The 25,958-nt window shown below is 43.4% G+C and overlaps 1 protein-coding gene across 4 annotated transcripts in view; it reads right to left on the reverse strand.

Annotated features, from left to right (window-relative positions):
- Positions 1–8,492: 8,492 nt before the first annotated feature.
- LOC140478703 (phospholipid scramblase 2-like) overlaps positions 8,493–25,958 on the reverse strand; it is a 91,367-nt gene continuing 73,901 nt past the window's right edge. For 2 of the 4 annotated variants that reach the window (XM_072572009.1, XM_072572010.1), the window contains exons 7-9: positions 20,894–21,055; positions 9,353–9,411; positions 8,493–9,245 (exon numbers count right to left, since the gene is read on the reverse strand). In XM_072572009.1, the coding sequence (XP_072428110.1) occupies positions 9,382–9,411; positions 20,894–21,055 (192 nt within the window). In that variant the 3' untranslated portion in view covers positions 8,493–9,245; positions 9,353–9,381. The remainder of the gene's footprint in view (positions 9,246–9,352; positions 9,412–20,893; positions 21,056–25,958) is intronic. The other 2 variants (XM_072572012.1, XM_072572011.1) reach the window with 2 other exon arrangements.

Here is a 25,958-nt window from a genome sequence, read left to right on the forward strand (position 1 = left end):
AGCTTAGGACCAGGAAGAGGCCATTCAGTCCCTCAAGCTTGTTCCACCATTCATTGAGATTATGGCTAAAGTGTGGCCTAACTCTATATACCCCCCATCCTTTGGCCCATATCTCTTAAAACCTTAGTTTAACCAAAATCTTTTTCTTTTACATTTAAGATTAACAATTGATCCAGCATCCACTGCCAATTGTGGAAGAGAGTTCCAAACCTCTCCCACCCTTTGTGTGTGAAAGGGCTTCTTAATATCTCTCCTGAATGGTCTGGCCCTAATTCTCAGACTATGCCCCTAGTTCTAGCAATGTACTGGAAATAGTTTATCTATATCTATCTTGTCTTTTCCTGTTAAAATCTTGACGATTTTAATTCGATCACCCCTTAACCTTCCAATTTGTGGAGAAAATGTGTCTAACTTATATAATTTCCTCTCATGATTCAGCACCATTCTTGCAAAACTATGTTCTACTCTCTCCAAGGTCAATATGTCCTTTCTAAGGTGTGGTGTTCAGATCTGCTCAGAGTACTAGGAAAAAGTGAGGACTGCAGATGCTGGAGAGTCAGAGTCAAAAGGTGTGTTGTTGGAAAAGCACAGCAGGTCAGGCAGCATCCAAGGAGCAGGAGAATCGACGGTTCGGGCACAAGCCCTTCATCATGAATTCAGAACGTCGACTCTCCTGCTCCTCAGATGCTGCCTGACCTGCTGTGCTTTTCCAGCGCCATACTTTTCGAATCTGCTCAGAGTACTCTAAATGGGGTCTAATCAGGGTTTAATGCTGCATAACCTCTTCATCCTTATACTCCAGTCCTCCAGGTATAAAGGCTTTGCTCTGAATAAAATCTCATGATGCATTTTTTTGTCAGTTGTGGCTAAGCACAGTCACATGATATTACAGAACGAATATTGGATTGGATTCAGTTATGCAGAATAACATTAAAGAATATGCTTTGACTGTGCGATTATAACTGAACTAAAGAGACCAGGGCAAATGACTCATTATGTGACAGAATTACTGATAATTGTAAAGGAAATTTGCAGATGAGAGAGACCATGAGGTTTTTGAATACTCACCAGAGATTAAGAAAGACAGCGATAAGTCAGTATCACTGGATTGAAATGGTTTCTTTCCTTCTGTTTCGAGTGAGAGAGCAATTTAGGCTTGACAAGCTATTTTGGTTTGCAGGACAGTGTTGATTTAAATGTTTTAACCCCTGCTGGTATAGTTTGTATGTAGTTTTAAACGTTTTCTGCTCAGTGTATCTAACCTCCCTCTGTTTTTTCTTCCTTACCGCCTGTCTGTGAAACAAAGGGATTTTTTTTTCAGAGCAATGATAATGAATTCTGCATTGTGATGGAGTTAAAAATGTGCTGCAAAGTTGAAGAGAATTCTGGTTTCTGCCGCAAATCTCAAGAGACAATGAGGAATTTATTTTCGGTCTGGATTTAGATTTAGAAATAGACATTTTAAGTGATTCGAATTTCAAAGTTAAAAATGAAAAACTGAGAATTTTGGAGAAAGCTGAAATCTAAAAGTTAAAGTACAGGACTGGGGATTTAAAGATTTAAGATACAGAATACAAGTGACAGTGTGGCTCGAAAGCTAAAACACACTGTTACAATTGTTGATGTTCTCATTGTTTGTAAATTGCCAGCTCTCACACCAAAGCAGACGCATTTTACACTTTGTCAATGCAATGGAAAATTAACAAATTTAGCATTTACTGTGATATCTGAAAGAGAATGTTTTCCTAAATTTAATACTGTCCTGGGCTTTGCGAACACTTTGCTGAGTTCTGCAGTCAAGGAGACAGCTTGTCTTTGCTGAACCGGGTAAACATTCAACCTGGCCTTGCGAGCAGTCAAATTCAGCAAAAGAACTAAGGAAAACATAAAGATAGTTATGTCCATGGCAAGGGAATGAGGAAATAAGAACTCGCATGTTTTCCAACCCTTATCCCTGAGCGCGTGATAAGAATTGTGAATTTTGATCACCACCCTTACACGAGGCATTTTTGCCAAGTGAATTGGTCCTGCATGCAGAGGGTTAAAAATACAATAAAGCTTTTTCTTTGCTCTTGCTAGCAGTTGAGTCGAGTCGATTTAATTTCCACAACAGTCAACATGCAGGGAGCACTGTAGATCAGGGATTCATGAGACCCACTGACTGCCTAAGAATGTACACTTTTAAACAAATTGATCACTGAACATCGTTTGGTCCCAGGTCAGTATTTTAAATGTTACTTTAAGCCAGATTGTAGAATTTCCAGCGCTATCTAAACTCGTAAAGGGGAAAGGAAAGCGGATTTACATAATCACGAATTCCAAGTTTTTATTGGACCTTGTGCATGATTGCAGGGTTGTTTGGAAGTAACATCACTTCCTTCAGGAGGAGGTCATATCCAGCACAAACACATGATTTGAAACCTCATGGAAGCAAAAGAATCTTGCAGCAATCAAAACTAAGACTGAACAATTATTATCCCAACTATATGTAAGAAATGAATAGATCCTACATGCCAAACTGTTTGTGGGATGAGGCATCATTGGCTAGGTCCATTGCCCATCCCTAATTGCCCAGAGGGTAGTTAAGAGTCAACCACATTATTGTGGATGAGGAGTCACATGTAGGACAGACTGGGTGAAGATGGCAGTTTCTTTCCCAAAAGGACATTGGTGAATTCCTGATGTGAATTCTGACAATTGACAATGGTTTCACATTCATCATTAGACTCATAATTCCATATTTTAATGTGAAGTAACTGCACAGAGGCCAGTATCATCACCAAGTTACCCTTTATTTACTGTCTACAGCACACTGGTTGTGACCAGCCAGCTCAGAGTCAGTCCCTGAACTGAGGAGATTCTCAGCTCCTGGTTACAATATTTTTCGAAGAGATTCGCATCTCCTGCTTTTTTTTTCCAAGAAATAAAACAAAACCACAAAAAAATGGAAGCAATATCTCCAGTTGAGAGAACTTTTCCCCATAGTACACTGGCTGTGACTGACCAGCTTGGAGTCAGTCCTCAACTGAGGAGATTTGAATCCCCTGGGTGCACTTTTCTTTTTTTCTTTCTGAGGAGATTCAAATGTCCTGGTTATATATATATTTTTTGAGGAGATTCTCAGTTCCTGCTGATATTTTTTGAGGAGATTCTCAGTTCCTGCTGATATTTTTTGAGGAGATTCTCATTTCCTGGTTATATATTTTTTTCTTTCCTGGTTATTTGGTCAGCAGGGCTTTTCTGATTGGCTCAGTTTGATAACCACAATCAAGGATCTCATAGTCAATGAGACCTAGTCGGTTCCAATCACTATATTATAGAATTAAAATTCCATCAAAGTGTCTGAATGGTAGTAGAAGATGGCTTGCTCTTTTGAACTTGCAGTATACATGTAAGTTGATTCCACGGTGCAATAAGTTGATGTATATTGTTTCTAATCTGCAAGGTCTCGTTACCTGAAAGACTAGTCTTGTTCCTTGAACTGGTGCCGAAATATAGAAGAAATTTGAAAGGTAGTAATGTCAGAAATTCCCTGTAACTTCTAATAAACTTTGAATCTAACAAAGTTGGATCTGATTCTGATTGACTTTTCTGGTATTATATTTAAATGTATTGTGAGAGTTTCTGTCTTTGTATATATTAAAATAAATGAGGTCTAAACATGAAAAAAAATTAAAATTCCACTATCAGCTGTAGCAGGATTTGAAGCCAGGGCATTAACTGGTTCTCTGGATTAACAGTCCAGTGATATTACCACGAGGACTCACAAAAAGTGTGGCACTGGGAAAGCACAGCAGGTCAGGCTGCATCCGAGGAGCAAGAGAGTCGACATTCTGAATCTCTGATGAAGGGCTTGTGCCTGAAACATTGATTCTCCTGCTCCTCGGATGCTGCCTGAACTGCTGTGCTTTTCCAGCACCACACTTTTTGGCTCTGACTCTCCAGCAAACTGCTGTGCTCACTTTCTCCTAGTACTCTGACTTGCAACATTCTACATGTTGGAGTGGAAAGCAAACACCGATAGAAAGACTGGAAACAGATCAAGGAGTATGGAAATGTAAAGTATAATAAGGACGAGCCAATGACAACAGACACCTGCTATATCCAGGAGCATGGAGACTGCAGTGACTAATAAACTTGTCAGCAAAGATTGTGGAAGGAATCAAGTTTGTGGGCAAAGGAATCTAACAAGACCTGTTCAAAACACTCCAACAATAGCACTTTGGATGATGCTGTCTACAATTAATTTCTCTGATGTGCGGTTCTCCAAGGTCTGTGCTTGGTAGCAGCTCCCGGAAGCAGTTACCAATGCATCAGCATGCTTTATGATCAGGAGCATGGAGTTTTACATGTCACGGTTAACAAGTTAGTACATGTCAGGAGAACTCAGTGTATTTGTTAACAGGGAACTGCATTGCCTGAGATTACAAAATGTAGCAATGAAGATTTCCAGCCTCATGCATGGCTTTAAGCTAACCTCCATTGACCCTCTTTTAATTGTGGTATTTTCAATTCACTCTTGGGATGTTACTTCACTGGCTGGTCAACATCTATTGACCATCCCTAATGGTCAATCCCTTCAAAAAAAGTGACGATGAGCTACCTTAAACCAGCATACTCTATGTGCTGAAGGGAGACCCATAATGCCATTAGGGAGGAGGCTCCAGGAGTTCGACCCAGTGACGGTAAAGGAATGGCAATATATTTCCAAGTCAGGATGGCCTGAAGGGGAACTCGCAGGGGTTAACATTTCCATGTAGTTATTTCCTTATCCTTTTAGAGGTGAATTTGAAAGATGTTGTCCAAGGAACCTTGGTGAATTTCTGCAATGCGTGTTGTGGATGGTAGATGGTACACACTGCTGCAACTGAGCATCAGTGGTGGAGGGAGTGGATGCTTGTGGATGTGGTGCTAATTAACTGGACTGCTTTGTCCTGGATGTTGCCAAGCTTCTTTAGTGTTGTTGGAGCTGCACTCATCCAGGTAAGTGGTGAGTATTCTATCAGACTCCTGACTTGTGCCTTGTAGATAGTGGACAGGGCTTGGAGAGGTGAGTTACTCACCGCAGTATTCCTAGCTTGTGACCTGATCTCGTACTCATAGTACTTATATGGTTAATCCAATCAGATTTTAGTGAATAGTAAACCTTGGGTTGTTGATGGCATAAGATTCAGTGATGGTTCAGCCATTGAATGTCAAAGGAAACAGTTATATTTTCTTGTTAGTGATGGTCACTGTCTGGCACTTGGGTGGTGCAAATGTTACTCATCACTTGTCAGTCCAAGCCTGGATATTGCTGAGATCTTGTTGCATTTGAACATGGACTGCTTCAGTATCTGAGGAATCACAAATAGCAGCGATGGCCCAGTGGTATTATCGCCATACTATTAATCCAAACAGGTGGAGGTGGGCACTGCAGATGCTGGAGATTACAGTCAAGATCAGAGTGGTGCTGGAAAAGCACAGCAGGTCTGGCAGCATCCAAGGAGCAGGAAAATTGACATTTCGAGATTCCTGATGAAGGGCTTTTGCCCGAAACATCAATTTTCCTATTAATCCAGACACCTAGGTTATGTCCTGGGGACCTGGGCTCAAATCCTGCCAAGGCAGATGGCGGAATTTGAATTCAATAAACACCTGGATGTAAGACTCTAATGATGACCATGAATTCACTATCGATTGTTGGAAAAACCCATCTAGTTCACTCATGTACCTTACCTGGTCTGGCCTATGTATGACTACAGACTCCCAGCAGGATGGTTGGCTCTTAAAGCACTCTGAGCAATTAGGGATGGGCAATAAATGCAATTCTAACCGGTGACACCCTCATCCCATGAATGAATATTAAAACAATGTGCAATCATTGGTGAACATCCCCACTTCTGAGCTTATGATGGAGGAATGGTTATTGATTAAGCAGCTGAAGGTGGTTGGACAAGTACACTTGGATAAAAACAAACTACGGTAGATGCAGTTCTAAAGAAGTCATATCAGACTCAAAACGTTTCTCCCTGCCAGATCTGCTGAATTTCTGTAATATTCTGTGTTTGTTTGGATAAGTACAAAAAGATAAGAAGGAAGAGAATAGTGCCCCTCAAAGATCAGCAAGGCGGCCTTGGTGTGGAGCAGCAGGAGATGGGGCAGATACTAAACAAGTACTTTGCATCAGTATTCACTGTGGAAAAGGAGATGGAAGATGTAGGGAAATAGATGGTGACTCCTTGAGAAATGTCCATATTACAGAGGAGGAAGTGCTGGATGTCTTGAAATGCATAAAAATGGATAAATCCTCAGGACCTGATCAGGTGTAACCTGGAACTCTGTGGGAAGCTAGGGAAGTGATTGCTGGGCCTCTTGCTGAGATATTTGTATCGATAGTCACAAGTGAGGTGCCGGAAGACTGGAGGTTGGCAAATATGGTGCCACTGTTTAAGAAAGGTGGTAAAGACAAGCCAGGGAACTATAGGCCAGTGAGCCTGACCTCGGTGGTGGGCAAGTTGTTGGAAGGAATCCTGAGGGACAGGATATACATGCATTTGGAAAGGCAAGGACTGATTAGGATTAGTCAACATGGCTTTAAACATGCTAAATTATGTCTCGCAAACATGATTGAGTTTTTAGAAGAAGTAACAAAGAGGATTGATGAGGGCAGAGCAGTAGATGTGATCTATATGGACTTCAGTAAGGTGTTCAACAAGGTTTCCCATGGGAGACTGGTTAGCAAGGTTAGAGCTCACGGAATACAGGGAGAACTAGCCATTTGGATACAGAACTAGTTCAAAGGTTGAGAACAGAGGGTGGTGGTGGAGGGTTGTTTTTCAGACTGGAGGCCTGTGGCCAGTGGAGTGCCACAAGGATCGGTGCTGGCTCCACTACTTTTCATCACTTATATAAATGATTTGGATGTGAGCATAAGAGGTATAGTTAGTAAGTTTGCAGATGACATCAAAATTGGAGGTGTAGTGGACAGCGAAGAAGGTTACCTCAGATTACAACGGGATCTTGAACAGATGGGCCAATGGGCTGAGAAGTGGCAGATGGAGTTTAATTCAGATAAATGCAACGTGCTGCATTTTGGGAAAGCAAATCTTAGCAGGACTTATACACTTAATGGTAAGGTCCGAGTGAGTGTTGCTGAACAAAGAGACCTTAGAATGCTGCTTCATAGCTCCTTGAAAGTAGAGTCGCAGGGTGATAGGATAGTGAAGAAGGTATTTGGTATGCTTTCTTTTATCAGTCAGTATTGAGTACAGGAGTTGGGAGGTGATGTTGTGGCTGTACAGGACATTGGTTAGACCACTGTTGGAATATTGCGTGCAATTCTGGTCTCCTTCCTATCAGAAAGATGTTGTGAAACTTGAAAGGGTTCAGAAAAGATTTACAAGGATGTTGCCAGAGATGGAGGATTTGAGCTATAGGGAGAGGCTGAACAGGCTGGGACTGTTTTCCCTGGAGCGTCGGAGGCTGAGGGGTGACCTTGTAGAGGTTTATAAAATTATGAGGGGTATGGATAGGGTAAATAGACAGAGTCTTTTCCCTGGGATCGGGGAGTCCAGAACTAGAGGGCATAGGTTTAGGGTGAGAGGGGAAAGATATAAAACAGACCTAAGGGGCAATGTTTTCACGCAGAGTGTGGTACGTGTTTGGAATGAGCTGCCAGAGGAAGTGGTGGAGGCTGGTGCAATTGCAACATTTAAGAGGCATCTGGATGAATATATTAATAAGAAGGGTTTGGAGGGATATGGACCAGGTGATGGCAGGTGGGACTAGATTGGGTTGGGATATCTGGTCGGCATGGATGGGTTGGACCGAAGGGTCTATCTCTATGCTTTATATCTCTATATCTCTATGACTCTAAGTATGCTACCCTGAGAGACTCCTGAAACTGAGATGACTTACCTCTAATAACCACAACCATTTGCTATGTGCCAGATCTGACCCCAACCAATGGAGAATTTGCTCCTGATTCCTATTGTCTCCAGTTATGCTAATGCAAATTGATGCAATATTGACTCAAATAAGGTAGTGTTAACCACAGTACAGGTGTCCCCTTCATATCCACAGGTGATATGTTCCAAGACCTACCGCGGATGCCCAAAACCGCAGATAGTAGCAAACCCTATCATTCAAGTGGGAAATTTACTTCACCAGTAGCCTCCTGGAATTATTTCTGGAATGTTCCATGTAAACGTTTCGCACCGTGATAACCGAAACCGCAGAAACCAAATCTGCGGATACGGGGTATCTACGATAGTTCCATCAGTTTTTGGAAATGAAAAATAGTTAATATTTGCAGTTCCTGCTTAGGGAGGATGTTTGGAGAACACAAATTAAATAGGAATTGTTTTGATGTTGAGATGCACACTAACCACGTCAGTAACTCCATAAATACAAAAGCAACCCTCTACACAAATTTGCCACTGAATGAAGATTTTATAGAGGGCCACCGAGTTTCTCTACAAACATAATTGCCGTAATAAAAACACAAGTACCATATTTATTGATTTATTAACATCTTGTCATGATAGAGGAATATTCAGTACAGAAAGTCAGTTTCTCACACAGGTCTATTAATCCATCTGGAGTAAACAAAAGACTTCTGTTCATAAACCATATTTGCACAATTGATCACTGTGCAGGCATTATATATTTTTGTTTGAAAATATACTTTATTCTAAAATGAATTATATCATTCAAATATATATGTTATATTCTATTACAAATTGCTTCCCTAAATGACACTTCTTTCTTTTTTGTTTGGAATAGCTGGAAAGGGAGAGTTCTGCCTCGGGTACTCCATCTGGTTTTCTGACACAGATAAACTTGTCAAACTTTCCAGGATATGTTTTTAGCTTTCTCATTCCTGCTGTGGAGCATTGCCTGTAAAGTGCACATAGTGGGAACATGTCAAAGGGGATAGTAATCCATTATTATGCAGGTTACTCACTTTTACTAACTTAAGTCCATTTCAGTTCACAAACAGGAAAACTGGTTGTGCCTTGAGCCGAAAAGATGTTGCATCCTAGGGATTCGCACTGCCTCTAAAATTAGTACTGTTTTCAGCATCAATCAAAGACATCACGGCCTTTGGAAGTCTGGTCGGTTCAAGAAGGTCAGCACATCTGTAACATGCTTTCATAATTGGCATTCTAAAAACCATGAAGGAGACCCATCATTAGCACATCTTGAGTGAAGGTGGAAGAGTTAAAGATGTCCCTTCCTCGATCCCTTACTGGTTTCAATCTCTGTGCAGAATCAGAAAGAAACCCAGTAATACAGTTGTTGTAGGACCGACGTAATTCAGATGTCACAAATAGAACAGAGCAGTAACTCTGTAAATATATCTACTTACAAGACATGGCTCCATAGTCAGATCCTTGTTCAGTTATTTTTCTCAAAGAACACGTAATCCTGAAAAAAAAAACAAGTTGATCCTGATTAAATGCAAACACTTGAATTCCTGAATATTTCTAAGCAAACGGACAGTAGAAGTTCGCTTGAAAAGCAGGCGTGGTCATTTGTATCGGGATATATATCGATTTAATCTGTTGGAAGTGCTCATACATCCAACTAAGATTTTGACAACCCTCATTAACCAAAGGAAATTGAATAAGAACTCTGAATATAAAATCAACAAACAGCTACATTCTTCTATTTTGACCATTTTATTTCAAATAAAATATTTCATGACAAAGTTTCCAGAATTGAATGGCGGTTGGTGTTTGAAGTGTGAGATTTATTGCTGCATTTATAAACTTCAATCTTTTCTAACCACCTATTTATAATTGAGCTTCATTTTGGAGAATGCTGTTCCTTCACTGTTGCTGGGTCAGAGTTCTGGAATACCCTCCCCCACAGCATTGTGGGTCAACTTACAGAATATGGAGTGCAGAGGTTCAAGAAGGCAGCTTACCATCACCACCACCTTCTCTGTGGCAACTAGGGATGGGCAACAAAGGTCAGTCCAGCCAGCGTTGTCAGTGTCCCATGAGTCCAAAGAAAATGCAGTTCCTTGAGACACTGTGAAGTTGGTGGCATGACGTTTTGCAGTAATTGTGGCTTGGTGTTAGCTTTCAATTGTTCCAATGTGGGCTTCATTCTGAAATGTTCCAGCATGGAAGTTCAACAAACTTCCAAGATTCCAGTTTAGCAGGGACGGTAAATTAATACTCCACCGCAGCAGGATAGTACATCAGCACAGAACAAGGTTCGAACCCATGCTGAACGTATTATCGACCCAGTGTTTTCTCAGCCTGGTATTGCTGAGAATTACCCGTCTGGGCTGATTGCACACAACATTTCAATGGTAGCTCTCATTGAGATGTCAATATTTCTTCAGGGGCATTGTTCATAACATTCTGGGAAGGCTGCCAAGTGCAGAAAATGGACTTCCAGCAGGATGATGGCTGTTTATACCAGTGGGTGAAATAATCCCGAGAGATGGGATCGCCAAGAAGGGAATTGCACCAGAATTAAAATTTGGTCAGATGTTTCAACAGCTGATTGATTGGCCCTAATGATAGAGTCATAGAGATGTACGGCACAGAAACAGACTCTTCAGTCCAACTTATCCATCCCGACCAGATATCCCAACCGACTCTAGTCCCACTTGCTAGCACCCGGCCCATATCCCTCTAAATCTTTCCTATTCATATACCCATCCAGATGCCTCTTAAATGCTGCAATCGTACCAGCCTCCACCACTTCCTCTGGCAGCTCATTCCATACACGTACCACCCTCTGCGTGAAAAGGTTGCCCCGTAGGTCTCTTTTATATCTTTTCCCTCTCACCCTAAACCTATTCCCTCTAGCTCAGGATTCCCCCATCCCCAGGGAAAAGACCTTGTCTATTCACCCTATGCACACCCCTCATCATTTTATAAACCTCTATAAAGTCACCTCTCAGCCTCCGACAGTCCATGGAAAATGGACCTAGCCTCTTCAGTCTCTCCCTGTAGCTCAAACCCTCCAACCCTGGAACATCTTGTAAATCTCTGAACCCTTTCAAATTTCACAATATCCTGCCATTCGGAAGGAGACCAGAATTGTATGCAATATTCCAAAAGTGGCCTAACCGATGTCCTAAGTGGAAAACAAACTGCAGTATTTTCATAAACATCAACCTCACGGCTGTATTTCTGCCCTTCAGAGCCTTGGAAACAACTGTTTTTTAAAATTTCAACTTCATTCATGGTACGTAATAAATGGTGACTGCATTTATTGCCTGTTCCTAGTTGCCCCTTGAAAAGGTGGGGGGGGGTTGCGAGCTGTCTTCTTGAACTGCTGCAGTCCACCTGCTGTAGGGAGGACGATCCAAGACTTTGATCCAGAGACACCGAAGGAATGGCGATATATTTCTAAGTCAGGACGGTGAGTGGCATGGAAGGGAACTTGCAGAGGGCGGTGTTCCCTTGTATCTGCTGCTTTAATCCTTCTTGTTGGAAGAGCTTGTGAATTTGGAAGATGCTGTGGAAGTCCGCAGTCCAAATTGCCAGACAGTACGTACTGCCGAGGGAGTGGATGCTTGTGGATATGGTGCCAATCAAGCAGGCTGCTTTGTCCTGGATGGTGTCAAGCTTCTCAAATGTTGTTGGAGCTGCACCCATTCCAGGCAAATGGGGCATATTGTATGATTTGGAACTCAGTTCTTCAATGAGCTTTGTGAGTTGGAGCTGAATTTAATGGGTATAACAGTGGCACCTTCCACCAGCCAGTGCCAACTCCAGTTGTGGCAGGATACATTAAAATCCCAATCAGACATACCCGGCTATCATCAGGCCAATCAGATAGTGACCAACCCTTCCAGCAACACTACCAGAGGCAGTGATGCATGATGGGATAGCAGGAGACATGGTAGGCCCAAAGGGGAGAGTGCGTTGGGTGGTATTGCAGGGCACCCCAATAAGTAGACACCCACACCCGACCCCAACCACCATTTCAGTCTGTATCCTTCACACCCGAGTTAGTTGGTGGGCTTTTGGGAATGGGCCAATGGGCGTACAGGTGTTGGGAAGGCAACAGGCATTCCATCAGGTACCTTATACAATTCCACTTCCATATACTGAACACCTTGCCAAAACAATCCAGGGTTTGCAGGGCATTAAATGCCCCCTTATGTGAGCAGGATATGAGCTTCACAGTGTTCTCAATGGCAATGTTTAGTCCAGGTCTCAACAATTAATAGTCCCAGTGCCAAACATGGCTGATACCTCAGGTGTCTGCCCACTCATTCTTGGTCCATACATCAAATGGCAACAAACACTATCATTCTAAATGAAAATGATAGGAAGTGTCAAGCTCCTGGGAGTGGTCATCCACAAGCTTTCTTGGACTCTTCATGTGGACGCACTGGTTACAAAGGCCCAATGTCTCTTCTTCCTCAGGCAGCTGAGGAAATTTGGCATGATGGGGAATACCCTTGCCAACTTTTATAGGTATGCCATCGAGAGCATTCAGTCTGGATGTATCACTACCCGGTATGGCAACTGTACCATTCAAGATCGGAGACAGTTACAGAGAGCGGTGAACTCAGCCTGGACAATCATAAAGGCCACACTCCCATCTATAGAATCCATCTCCCAGGCCCGCTGTCAAGGGAAGGCCGCCAGCATTCTCAAAGATCCATCCCACCCTGGCAATGTTTTTCTACAACCTCTATCATCGGGGAGAAGATACAGAAACCTGAACACATGCATCAGTTGGTTTCGTAACAGTTTCTATGCCACTGGTGTTAAAATACTGAATGGACTGTCAAACTCTTAACATTCGCCCGTCCCTGAGTTTTTGTTTTTGCTGCTGTTTACCTATTATATACTGTCTATGCTACTGAACTCTGTGATCTGCCTGTATTGCTCGCAAGACAAAGCTTTTCACTGTGCCTCGGTACACGTGACAACAAATTCAATTCAAATGATAGCACTCACAGCTGGATGCATTGTTCATGAGCTCTGTCTGTGAATAACATCAATGGCTGGGGACAGAAAATGGATTTTGATGTGGAGATTATACAGTGTAGTTTTGATGATTTATTCCAATGCTTTCTCTGGAGGGGATCAGCTAACTCAGTTTACTCAAGGGCCAGGATGCAATGCCGAATGATGCCAAAAGCATGGGTTCAGTTCCTGCACCGGCTGAGGTTACCACAAAAAACTCTCTTCCTTAACTTCTCTATTTGACTGAGGTGTGGTGACTCTCAGGTTAATCCATCACCAGTTTTCTCTCTTTGCCATAGGAGCAGTCCAATGGTCTGGCTGGACTACGGTGACTTTACCTTTTCATCCTCCTGTATACCAAAGCCATAATTTGAGCTCATCATTTTCGGCTGGTGGAGGGGGTTGGGGGGGGGGTATAGGTTTAAAACAGAACTGAGGAGAAAATTACTTCTCTCAAAAGGGTCTTGAATCTGTGGAACTCACTGCCCCAGAGTGTGGTCAGTGCTGGGAAATTGGATAAATTTAAGGACAGAACTTTAATTAGTGATGGGTTGAAGGGTCATGGAGCGTGGGCAGGAAAGAAGAGCTGAGGCTGAAGTGAGATCAGCCATGATAGTATTAAAGAGTGGACTAGGCCTGAGGGGCTGAATTGCCTTCTCCTGCTCCTAGGGTATAAACTGAAGCAATTCTCCCCTATAAACAATACTGATGAGTTCTCAGTATAATCAAGATATTTCTATTGTTCACCATTGGCCACGTGCAGGTTGAAGCTCACAGTAGATGTTCTTTACAGAACCTTTGATGACACAGGGTCATGGCTTTTGATTTCAGGGGGATTAATACAGCACATTTTATTCAGACTGTTGGTCAAGTATATCAAAGATGGGGAAATCAGTAACATGAGCACACTTCACCATCATTAAGATCTCCTGGAAAGACACATATGTGGGCGTGGGCTTGCGCTTGTTATAGAAAAAAAAGAGGTAACTGTTAATGAAAGCATTTAAAAATGGTTAAGAGAAGCATTTAAATCACTCCCAGGACAACGGCTGATTGGAAGTAGAAGTTAAATAGGGAAGAAGGGTTTGGAGGGATATGGCAGGTGGGACTAGGTTGGGTTTGGATATCTGGTCGGCATGGACGGGTTGGACCGAGGGGTCTGTTTCCGTGCTGTACAGCTCTATGATTCTAAGTGTCTATTCCCTTGAGACAGGGGTAAGGGTAAGGGGTAAACCATTTAGGGCTGAGATAAGGGACAACCTCTCCACCTGCAGAACGATGCTCCTGTGGAAGTCACTACCACAGAGAGTTACGGATGCCAAAACATTGCAAGATTTCAAGACTGAGTTGGATGTAGCACTTGGGGTTACAGGGATCTAAGAATATGGGGAGAAAGTGAGAATGGGGGACTGGGTTGGATGATCATATTGAATGGCGGACCAGACTTGAAGGGCTGAATGGCCTATTCCTGCTCCTATTTTTTAATCTGTTTATGTGATAAGGAACTAGCCCCTGCTTTTTGTCAACGTCGGTCTGAAAGACTAGCAATTTGGGGAATTTTTCACAGCTTTAAGAGTCTTTAACTTTTGTGATGATTCTGGGAATAGTGGGGCTCGAGTTCCAGCATGCTACCCCAGGGAGACGTGACAAGTGTGAGGGAGACAGAAGGCAAGTGACAGTAACTTGGAATTCGGGGCAGAAGGGGAAATGAAGTTGCTTAAGTTAATGGTTGCTGTGGAGTGAGGGGTGAGTGGGAGAGCACATAAGGTGTGGATTGAGAAGCAGCCCCACAGTGAGAGCAGTGAGTGACATTACAAACTACACATGATACAAGTGCAGGGAAAATCACTGACTGGGGAATAGATTCAGTATTGTACTGTGAGGGAGAGAATTCTAGACTTTTGACCCAGTGACAGTGAAGGGACGGCGATATATATTTCTAAGTCAAGATGGTGAGTATTTGGAGGGGTCTTGCAGGTGGTGGTATTCCCATATATCTGCTCCTCTTGACCCTCTGGATGCCAGTGGTCGTGGGTTTGGAAGGTGCTGTCTAAGGACCTTTGATGAATTTCTGCAGTGGCTCTTGTAGATGGTATGCGAAAGTGAGGACTGCAGATGCTGGAGATCGGAGTCAAGGTCAGGGTGGTGCTGGAAAAGCACAGCAGATCAGGCAGCATCTGAGGAGCAGGAAAATCGATATTTCAGGCAAAAGCCCTTCATCACACCGCTGCTACTGAGTGTTGATAGTGGAGGGAGTGGATGTTTGTGGATGTGGTGCATTTTTCTATGTACAAGATATGACTCTTAGAAATCTGAGGCAGTTCCCCTGATTCTGATTGACTCCGGTCTTTATAGGGCTCTTTGATGTCACATTGCATGAAATGCTGCCTTGACATTAAAGAAAATCACTATCACTTTTCCAAGGCCAGTTCTTTAGTCCATGATTTGACCAAGGCTGAAATAACTTGAGGAGCTGAATGGATTGGTGGGAGGGGTGGGGGAATAGGACTGAAATGGAGCATCAGTGAGCAGGTTACTGTTATGTAAGTGCCTCATGACATCAGTATTAACAACCACTTCCATCACTTGGCTGCTGATTGAGAGTAAACTGATGGGCAATAATTGGTGGTTTTGGAGTTCTCACGCTTTGTATGGACTGGGCATACCTGGGCAATTCTCCGCATTTCCAAATAGGTAATTGGATTGGAACAGCTTGACCCAGTGGAGTGTGAACATTAAAACATTTTACTATTTAACTTATTGCACATTCCATTGTTTCTTTGTTGCGGAGGTTATGGATTAATTTATTTAAATAAATTAGCAACGTCAGTGCAATAATGGGACTACATTCCAATGTCACAAACAAATCTCACCAGAAACGAAATGCCATTCAATGATGTCACATCCATTATATAAACATAGTTGGAATGTTAGCTTTCAGCAGGAACAAGATTAACAAACAGAAATAATTTGTAAAATAAGATGCCCTCTGAATTCACTTGTTGCACAACTCCAACTGACATTCATTGAATCAGGCCATTCAGCCCATCGTGCCCACAACAACCCTCTGAAGAGCATTCAATACAGACCACCCCGTAACTCTGCATTTCCCATGGTCAATACACCTAACCTACACATCTTTGGACTTTGGGAAGAAAGTGAGGACTGCAGATGCTGGAGATCAGAGCTGAAAATGTGTTGCTGGAAAAGCGCAGCAGGTCAGGCAGCATCCAAGGAGCAGGAGAATCGACGTTTCAGGCATAAGCCCTTCTTCAGGAATCCTGGATGCTGCCTGACCTACTGCGCTTTTCCAGCAACACATTTTTCAACTATGGGAAGAAACCAGAGCACCTGGAGGAAACCCACACAGACACAGGGATGACGTGCACACTCAACACAGTCACGTCACCCGAGGGTAGAATTGAAACCGAGTCCTTGGCACTGACAAGGAGCTGCGTTAACACTGTGCCACTCTATCTGGTGATAAAAACCTGTCTTCCATTAGCTTAACAAGACCCTAATCAAACAAGTCAGTGGCTGATTTAAGCTGACAATGCTTTCTATTTACAACAACATTTCCTACTGACAGTGCACGCTTGCTGTTTCAGGTCCACTAACAAGGTCATCCTTTAATGATGTGTACTGACACTCATTTCAGAAAATCATATCATTATAATAATGAAAGGCAGACTGAGGCTGGACTCAAGCAGATTGCTTTTGTAACATAATCTCTTCTGTTCTTTCCACCTCTGTACTTTTACACAATACGCTGCACTGAGCAGAGAAATATTAAGTTGGGTACGTCGGAAGTTTTCCCCAGGGCAGTAACTTGCAATGAAAGGATGCCTTTAACTAGGTAACATATCTGAAAGTACTTTACTCCCAGGGTGCAGAGCATCAAGAGAAAAAGCAGGAAGTCGATGTGTAGGTGTTGACCCAACTGTTGCTAAGGTCTTCTGCTAGGACACAAACATTGTCAAGTTCATTTAAAGAAATCCACTAATGTTTTTTTCTTTTCAAAATAGGACGATGAAAAATATGTCATTGAGCCAAGAAGGAAGTATTGCTGAACAAAGACACCTTAGAGTGTAGGTTCATAGTGTTTTGAAGGTGGAGTTGCAGGTAGATAGGATAGTGACACACTTGCCTTTATTGCATGGAGTATCGGAGTTGGGAGGTCATGTTACGGTAGGCCACCTTTGGAATACTGCATTAAATTCTGGTCTCCCGGCTGTAGGAAGGATGTTGTTGAACTTGAAAAGGGTTTAAAAAACATTTACAAGGATGTTACTGGGGTTGGAGGGTTTGGGTTTTTAGGGAGAGGCTGAATGGGCTGGAATTATTTTCCCTGGAGTATGGGAGGCTGAGGGGTGACCTTATAGAGAGAGGTTTATAAAATCATAAGAGATATGGTTAGGGTGAATAGACCAGGATGTTTTCCCTGGGAGGGGAGCCTAAAACTAAAGGGCAGAGGTTTAGGGTGAGAGGAGAAAGATTTAAAAGGGACCTAAGGGTCAGCTTTTTCATGCAGAGGGTGGTACGTGTATGGAATAGCTGCCAGAGGAAATGGTGGAGGCTGGTACTATTACAATGTTTAAAAAGCATCTGGATGGGCATATGAATAGGAAAGGTTTAGAGAGATATGGGTCAAATGCTGGCAAATGGGACTAGATTAGTTTAGGATATCTGGTTGACACGGACGAGTTGCATGAGTCTGTTTCTGTGTCATAATAATACAGATGGGGATGCCTGTTCTGTATAGATTAGATTCTCTATAGTGTGGAAGCAGGCAATTTGGCCCAATAAATCCACACCAACCTTTCAAGAGTAACCCACCCAGATCCATTTCCCATATTTACCTCTGACTAATGCACCTAACACTACAGGCAACTTAGCATGGCCAATTCACCTAACCTGCACACTTTTGGACTGTGGGAGGAAACCGGAGCACCCAGAGGAAACCCACGCAGACACAGGGAGAATGTGCAAACTCCACACAGACAGTCACCTGAGGGTGGAATCGAACCCGGATCACTGGCACTGTGAGGCAGCAGTGCTAACCACTGAGCCACTGTGTTGTATAACTTTACAAGTTTATAAGGTACTAGGCCTTAGTTTAAGCCTTACCCTGAAGGAATGAGGCTAATGGAGACCTCTGTCAATCGTTGTTCAGGGATGGGCAATAAATGCTGAGTGACACTCACATTACATGAAGAAGTGGGTGTTAAAAAAGGCAGCCTTGGTGCTCCACTGTGTTATCAGTTGAGATCTCTCGTTCCTGAGTGGGTCATAAATTGAGTTTTCTGACCGAGCTTGGAGCATCCATTCAGCACCGTAGCATTCTACCAGGCATTGCAATCAACAGTAAATGGTTGTAATTACACCATAATCAGGCTTTACTCTTTGAGAGTTTGGGACAAATGCATCATATAAATGCTACCCCACTGACAGCTGCTAGGGAATCTAGTCAGAATCCCATTTCATGGTAGCAGCAAGTCTGATTGTGTACATGGTGAAGAATAATGCAGTTCCATTATTCATGGTTTAATGGATTGTTGAAAAATAATCTCACACAGCGGTTCAAAATGATCAATGTTCCTTCTCAGATCTAAAACTATTGTAAAGACCACCCAGTCCCTATTCTGGGTGTTAAATGCAGAATAAAACATTTTCTTGGCTTCAAACAAACAATCAGCAACAATTCATATTTATGTATTGCTTCTGACAGGATAATATTCCCCAAGGCACTTCACAGTAGTGTTGTCAAGCAAAATTTGACACCAAGCCAGATCAGGAGATGAAAACAGAAATTGTTGCAAGAACTCAACAGGTCTGGCAACATCTGTGGAGAGAAAGCAGAGTTAACATTTCTGGTTCAGTGTCCTGATGAAAGGTCACTCAACCTGAAACGTTAACTGTTTCCTCTGCACTGATGCTGCCAGAGCTGCTGAGTTTTTCCAGCAATTTCTGTTTGTTTCCAGCATTGGCAGTTAGATTAGATTCCCTACAGTGTGGAAACAGGCCCTTCGGCCCAACAAGTCCACACCAACCCTCCAGAGAGTAACCCACCGACCCTCTGGAGAGTAGCCCCCCCCCCCATCTGACTAATGTACCTAGCACTATGAGCAATTTAGCATGGCCAATTCACCTGGCTTGCACATCTTTGGATCACGGGAGGAAACCAGAGCACCTGGAGGAAACCCACGCAGGTATAGGGAGAATGTACAAACTCTACACAGACAGTCACCCCAAGGCTGGAATCGAACCTGGGACCCTGGCATTGAGAGGCAGCAGTGCTAACCACTGAGCCACTGTGCCAACCACTGAGCCACCGTGCCACCCTTTGTGTTTTGTTTCAGATTAGGAGATACCTGGCCACAAGATGGGTTTGAAGGAAGGTCCTTAAGGAGGATGGGGAGCCGTACAGGTGAAAGGAATTTCAGGTTTTAACTCTTGACAATTCAAGGCATTGGAATGAACAAGAGCCCAGGTTTGGCAGGTTGCTGCATGGGAGGACGTTGCAGCAATAAGGATCATAGAATCCCTACAGTGTGGGAGCAGGCCATTTGGCCCATTAATTCCACACCAACCCTCAGAGGGGCATTCCACCCAGAATCCCCTCCTACCCTATAACCCAGCACTTTCTATCGCTAATTCAGGAAGCCTGTATATCCCTGAACACGATAGGCAATTTAGTATAGCCAATCCACCCTAACCTGCACATCTTTGGAATGTGGGAGGAAACCGGAGTACCTGGAGGAAACCCACACAGACACAGGGAGAAGGGTGGCACGGTGACTCAATGGCTAGCACTGCCGCCTCACAGCGCCAGGATCCAAGGTTCAATTCCAGCCTCGGGCGACTGACTGTATGGAGTTTGCACATTCTCCCCCATGTCTGTGTGGGTTTCCTCCGGGTGCTCCGGTTTCCTCCCACAGTCCAAAGATGTGCAAGTCGGGTGAATTGGCCATGCTAAATTGCCCATAGTGTTAGGTGAATTGGCCATGCTAAATTGCCCATAGTGTTCGGTGAATTGGCTAGGCTAAATTGCCCATAGTGTTCGGTGCATTAGTCAGAGGGAAATGGGACTGGGTGGGTTACTCTTCGGACGATGGGTGTGGACTTGTTGGGCCGAAGGGCCTGTTTCCACACTGTGGGGAATCTAATCTAATCTAATCAAAGAGGGTGGAATCAAAGCCAGGTCCTTGGCGCAGTGAAGCAGCAGTGCTAACCACTGAGCCACCGTGCTGATGAAAGAGGGTTTGGAGGAACTTGAACATGAAGCCAAAAATTTCAAAATCATGCATTGCTCAGTTGGGAACCAAATCGATCAGTGAGCTGTGGGGCATTGGGTGAACAGCACTCACTGCATTCAAAAACACATAGCAGAGTTTGGGATCAGCTGAAGGTTTTGGAGGCTGGAAGGTAGGACCAGAGTGGAGTCGTGTGCTGGAATGCACAAGTCTAGGGTAATAAAAGCAGGAATGAAGGCTTCAGTGATAGATGAGTTGAGACAGGGCAGAATTTGGTGAAGTTCTTGTAGGCAGTATTAGCTATGATAGCATGTGGATACATGGTCAAAACTCAGTAATCTGTACACTGGAGGGTGTGACTACGTAATTCAGTATTAGTGAAGTGCTCCCAAGGGTACTAATGAACTCAGTCTGCATGGAATGGATCGAATACAACACGCTGCATTTCTGAAACAATTAACTTTTTCACGCAGAGCGTGGTACGTGTATGGAATGAACTGCTGGAGGAAGTGGAGGCTGGTACAATTACAGCATTTGAAAGACATTTGGATGGGTATATGAATAGGAAGGGTTTGGAGGGATATGGGCTGAGTGCTGGCAGGTGGGACTAATTTGGTTTGGGATATCTGGTCAGCATGGACGAGTTGGACCGAATGGTCTGTTTCTACACTGTACATCTCTATGACTCTATGACTTTATAATACTTACAATGAGAAAGCAGGCACCCAGCATTACTGCTTTCATCTTAACATCCAAATCCATGGGGAACTGGATCCCAAAGTTAGTGGCATCCGTGAAAGCTTCTCTTGTGAGTCCAGTCCACTGCTTTGAGATTTTGCCAACTGTTTCACTTTCATCAAGATTTGTAACCTGGAACAAGATAATAATCATTAAGTTTGAATCTATTGGACTTGCCTTAAACTTGTGACTGACCCCTTACACAGGGGCAATTACCTCGCAGTATTTCTGTGTGTTGACTAAGAACTAAGTGTAGGAGTCACTCAACACCTCGAGTGTTCTTGGACAATCAAAAGACAATAGGTGCTCTTTTACCTGAACTTTACATTTCTGTTCAATTCCCATGTCCTTTGACTGGCTTAAGTTTCAAACATCCATCAATCCCACTCTTGAATATACCCAATGACTCAGCATCACCAACCATTGAGGATAGGGAAGTTCCTCCAAAGTTCAAGTTCCTCCAAACCCTCTTTCATCAGCACGGTAGTTCAGTGGTTAGCACTGCTGCTTCTCTGTGTCAAGGACCTGGCTTTGATTCCACCCTCTTTGATTAGATTAGATTAGATTAGATTCCCTACAGTGTGGAAACATCAGTATCTGGGTGAATAATCTCTCATCATCTCAATCTGAAATTTCTTCCTCAGATCATTACTGCTAGTTCAAGGCATTCCATTCTAACAGCTGCCCTGTCAAGGCTTCCAAGGTAAGGTCACCTCTCATTCTACTAAATGCCACAAAATACAGGCCCATTCTAGTGGCTCAGTGGTGTATGCTGCTGCCTCACGGCACTAGGGACCCAGGTTCAATTCCGTCCTCGAATGACTGTCCGTGTGGAGCTTTCACATTCTCCTCATACCTGCATGGATTTCCTCTGGGTGCTCTGGTTTCCTCCCACAGTCCAAAAGATGGGCAGGTTATGTGGATTGGCCGTGTTAAGTTGTCTATGATGTGCAGGCTAGGTGGACTGGCCATGGGAAATGTGGGGTTACAGTGATTGGGTAGGAGGGTAGGTCTGAGTGGGCTGTTCTTCAGAAGGTTAGTGTGGATGCGATGAGCCAAATGACCTGCTTCCACATCATCAGGTGTCTATGTAACTGAATGAGACGAAGTATGCTTGATGTACAAACAGCAGTAAGACACTGTGAATCCATTACACTCTCATGTCAATTTCAGCATGCAGAATGTAATTGGGTGCTTTGTCCTCTGCTTTTCATCATTTATATAAATGATTTTGTGCTCAGTTCTGGTCGCCTCGTTATAGGAAAGGTGTGAAAACTTTAGAGAGAGTGCCGAAGAGATTTACCAGGACGCTGCCTGGACTGGAGGGTATGTCTTATGAAGAAAGGTTTGAGGGAGCTAGGACTTTTCTCATTGGAGTGAAGAACAATGAGAGGTGTCTTAATAAAGGTGTACAAGATGATGAGAGGCATAGATAGAGACTTTTTCCCAGGGTGGAAATGGCTGTCATGAGGGGACATAATCTTAAGATAATTTGAGGAACGTTTAGGGGAGGTGTCAGAGGTAGGTTCTTTACACAGAGAGTGGTGGGTGTGTGGAATGGACTGCCAGAGGTGGTAGTAGAGTCAGAGACATTAGGGACATTTAGGCGACTCTTGGATAGGCACATGGGTGATAGTAAAATGAAGGGTATGTAGGTTAGTATGATCTTAGAGTAGGATAAAAGGTCGGCACAACATCAAAGGCCGAAGGGCCTGTACTGTGCTGGATTGCTTTATGTTCTATAATTTGGATGTGAAAATAGGAGGTAAGGTTAGTAAGTTTGCAGATAACACCAAAATTGGAGGTGTAGTGGACAGCGAAGAAGGCTATCTCCAAATACAATGGGATTTTCATCAGATGGGCCAGTGGAGTGTCAGGTGAAGTTTAATTTAGATAAATGTGAAGGGCTGTATTTTGGAAAGACAAACCAGAACAGGACTTATATACTTAATGGTAAGGTCCGAGGGAGTGTTGCTGAACAAAGAGACCTTGGGTTCATAGCTCCTTGAAAATGGAAGGTAGACAAGATAGTGAAGGAGGTGTTTGGTACACTTGCCTTTATTGGTCAGAGCATTGAGTTTGGAGATGGGAGGTCAGGTTGCGGCTGTACAGGACATTGGTTATGCATTTTTGGAACACTGCATGTAATTCTGGTCTCCCTGCTAGAGGAAAGATGTGGTGAAATTTGAAAGGGGGGTTCAGAAAAGATTTACAAGAATGTTGCCAGGGTTGAGGGGTTTGAGCTATAGGGAGAGGCTGAATAGGCTGGGAACGTTTTTCCTGGAGCGTTGGAGGCTGAAGGGTGACCTTATAGAGGCTAATAAAATCATGAAGGGCATGGATAGGATAAATAGACAAGGCCTTTTCCCTGGGGTGGGGGAGTCCAAAACTAGAGGGCATAGGTTAAGAATGAGAGGGAGAGGATTTAAAGGGACCTAAGGGGCAATCTTTTCACACAGAGGGTGGTATGTGTATGGAATGTGCTGCCAGAGGAAATGGTGGAGACTGGTACAAGTGCAACATTTAAAAGGCATCTGGATGGGTATATGAATAGGAAGGGTTGGGATGGATATGGGCCAAGTGCTGGCAAAGATTAGATTAATTGGGGCAGCATGGTGGCTCTGTGGTGAGCACGGTTGCCTCACAGCGCCAGGGACCTGGGTTCAATCCCTGCCTTGGGCGATAGTCTGTGTGGAGTTTGCTCCTCCTCCCCATGTCTGTGGGGGTTTCCTCCCACAATCTAAAGGTGTGCAGGTCAGGTGAATTGGCCATGCTAAATTGTCCACAGTGTTAGGTGTATTAGTCAGGAGTAAATATGGGCAATAGGTCTGGGTGGATTACTTTGGAGGGTCGGTGTGGACTCATTGGGCTGAAGGGCCTGTTTCCACACTGTAGGGACCATACATCTAATTTAGGATATCTGGCTGAGTTGGACCAAAGGGTTTGCTTCTGTGCTGTACATATCTATGACTCTAACCACTACATGGAAAAGCTGAACAGGTCTGTCCTTGACATGTGGTGATCAATATCAAATGGTATTCACTTTTAGTTGATTGAAACAAACTGGCACCTAAAATGATAATTTATACCCTTTGTGATGAATGGATTTCTTGGCACAGCCATAGTATCCCTTCCTCTGTGCCAGGAGGCCTGGTTAAAGTCCAAAGTCCCATCTGCTACAAAATTGTGCAATTTTATCTCTGAATATGTTGATTAGAATAAAAAATAATTGTCATGGAATAGATTAGCCAATCTTAAAGGCAAGATATCTAACCTGAAATCTGATCCCTCTTTCATTTCAGAGGGAAAACAAGAGTTTGTACTCATTGTGCCTCTTATATCACTTACAATATCTCCAAGGTGTTAAATTCGATCCTGCATTACATTGAATGTGTTACCTTTAATGACCTTCCTCATTACCTCGTTAAAATTATCAAACAAAATTAGGCACAATAGTCCCTTAACAAATCCCTGCTAACTCTACTCGATTAAGTGTTCCTTTCTAAATGATGATCAATACTTCCTCTGCCATTTATTCTAATAATTTGATCACCACTGAGGTTAGGCTAACGGGTTTGTAATTAATTGGTGTAACTCTCCTGCCATTTTAAATGGTGTTATATCCTTATAATTTCTCCAGTCCTCTGGCACCATACCTCTCGCCTAGAACTGGTGACTACATGCAAAGAAAAACGCTCAACTAATCAACAGTCCTTCTCTCACTCTGTTCATGCTGTGCAACACTTCACATTAACTGTATTATCTACTTCATTCACAAAGACAGACCGAAAACAATTATCAAGAATTGTGCCCATATTTGATTTACTTCTAAATAATGTTTCTGTCCCATTTCTGCGAAACCATACTGCAGCTTTGCAAATTTGAAACTTTCTTCCTCAAAATGGAGTGTAAACAGAGCACTGAATATGATTGAGGCAGTGTTAGGTTGTTTTTTTTGATAAGCAAAGGTTGATCAGAGGTACAGGGGAGTGCAGAGAAAGCAGATCATACTGTGATCTTAAATATATGCAAAGTACTGCAGATTCTGGAAATCTGAAACAAACAGATTTACTGGAGAAACACAGAAGTATTTGTAGAGGGACAGAGAGAGAGGGGAAGAGAGAGAGGGGGGAAGAGAGAGAGGGGGAGGAAGAGAGAGAGGGGGAGGAAGAGAGAGAGGGGGAGGAAGAGAGAGAGGGGGAGGAAGAGAGAGAGGGGGAGGAAGAGAGAGAGGGGAGGAAGAGAGAGAGGGGGAGGAAGAGCCACAGAGAGAGCGCGAGAGAGAGAGAGAGAGCTAGCGCGTGAGGGGAGTCGGGGCGGGGGGGGGCGGGGGGGGGGGGGGGGGGGGGGAGGTAGACAGAGAGAGAGGGAGAGAGTGAGATAACATTAAGTCCAGTATGATTCTTCTTCAAATCTGGAGCTGGAACATTAACCTAGGTTCTGTTTCCACAGATACGGAGAGACCTGCTGAGTTTCTCCAGCACTTTTGGTGTCCATTTTAGCTGTGGTCTTATTAAATGGCAGAGCGGTCTCAGGAGGTTAATGGAGCTATTTCTGTGCTGACAATGTCTGATTGAATGCAAGTATGGGTTTCTCCAATGTAATTTTGGTCTGTAATTTAACGTAATTTAATTTTAGTCTGTCCTTTTCCATTCCAGAATAATTCTGATTCAAGTTGATTCATATTCACTCCCACTAAAATGCACTCCTCTTCATACCTCTGCTTCTTCTCCAGGTTAATTTTCTAAAACTAATACAGAACAAACTGCAAAAAGAAAATGTTGATGTAAATCATTTACAAGTGCTTGTCACAAGAACTATTAAGAGCTTTCCTGTGGGCTAGGTGACGCAGGACCATCACATCTGGAGTTTGCACATTCTCCTCCAGGTGCTCTCATAGTCTAAAGATGTGCAGGTTAGGTAGATGGGCCAGGCTAAATTGTCTACAGTGTCTTGGGATACGTAGCCATGAGCAATATAGGGTAGTGAGGTAAGTCAGGGTGGGATGCTTTTTGGAGAGCTGGCATGGATTTGT

The sequence above is a fragment of the Chiloscyllium punctatum genome, chromosome 6, assembly GCF_047496795.1.
Source record: "Chiloscyllium punctatum isolate Juve2018m chromosome 6, sChiPun1.3, whole genome shotgun sequence".
In the NCBI taxonomy this organism is placed as follows: Eukaryota; Metazoa; Chordata; class Chondrichthyes; order Orectolobiformes; family Hemiscylliidae; genus Chiloscyllium; species Chiloscyllium punctatum.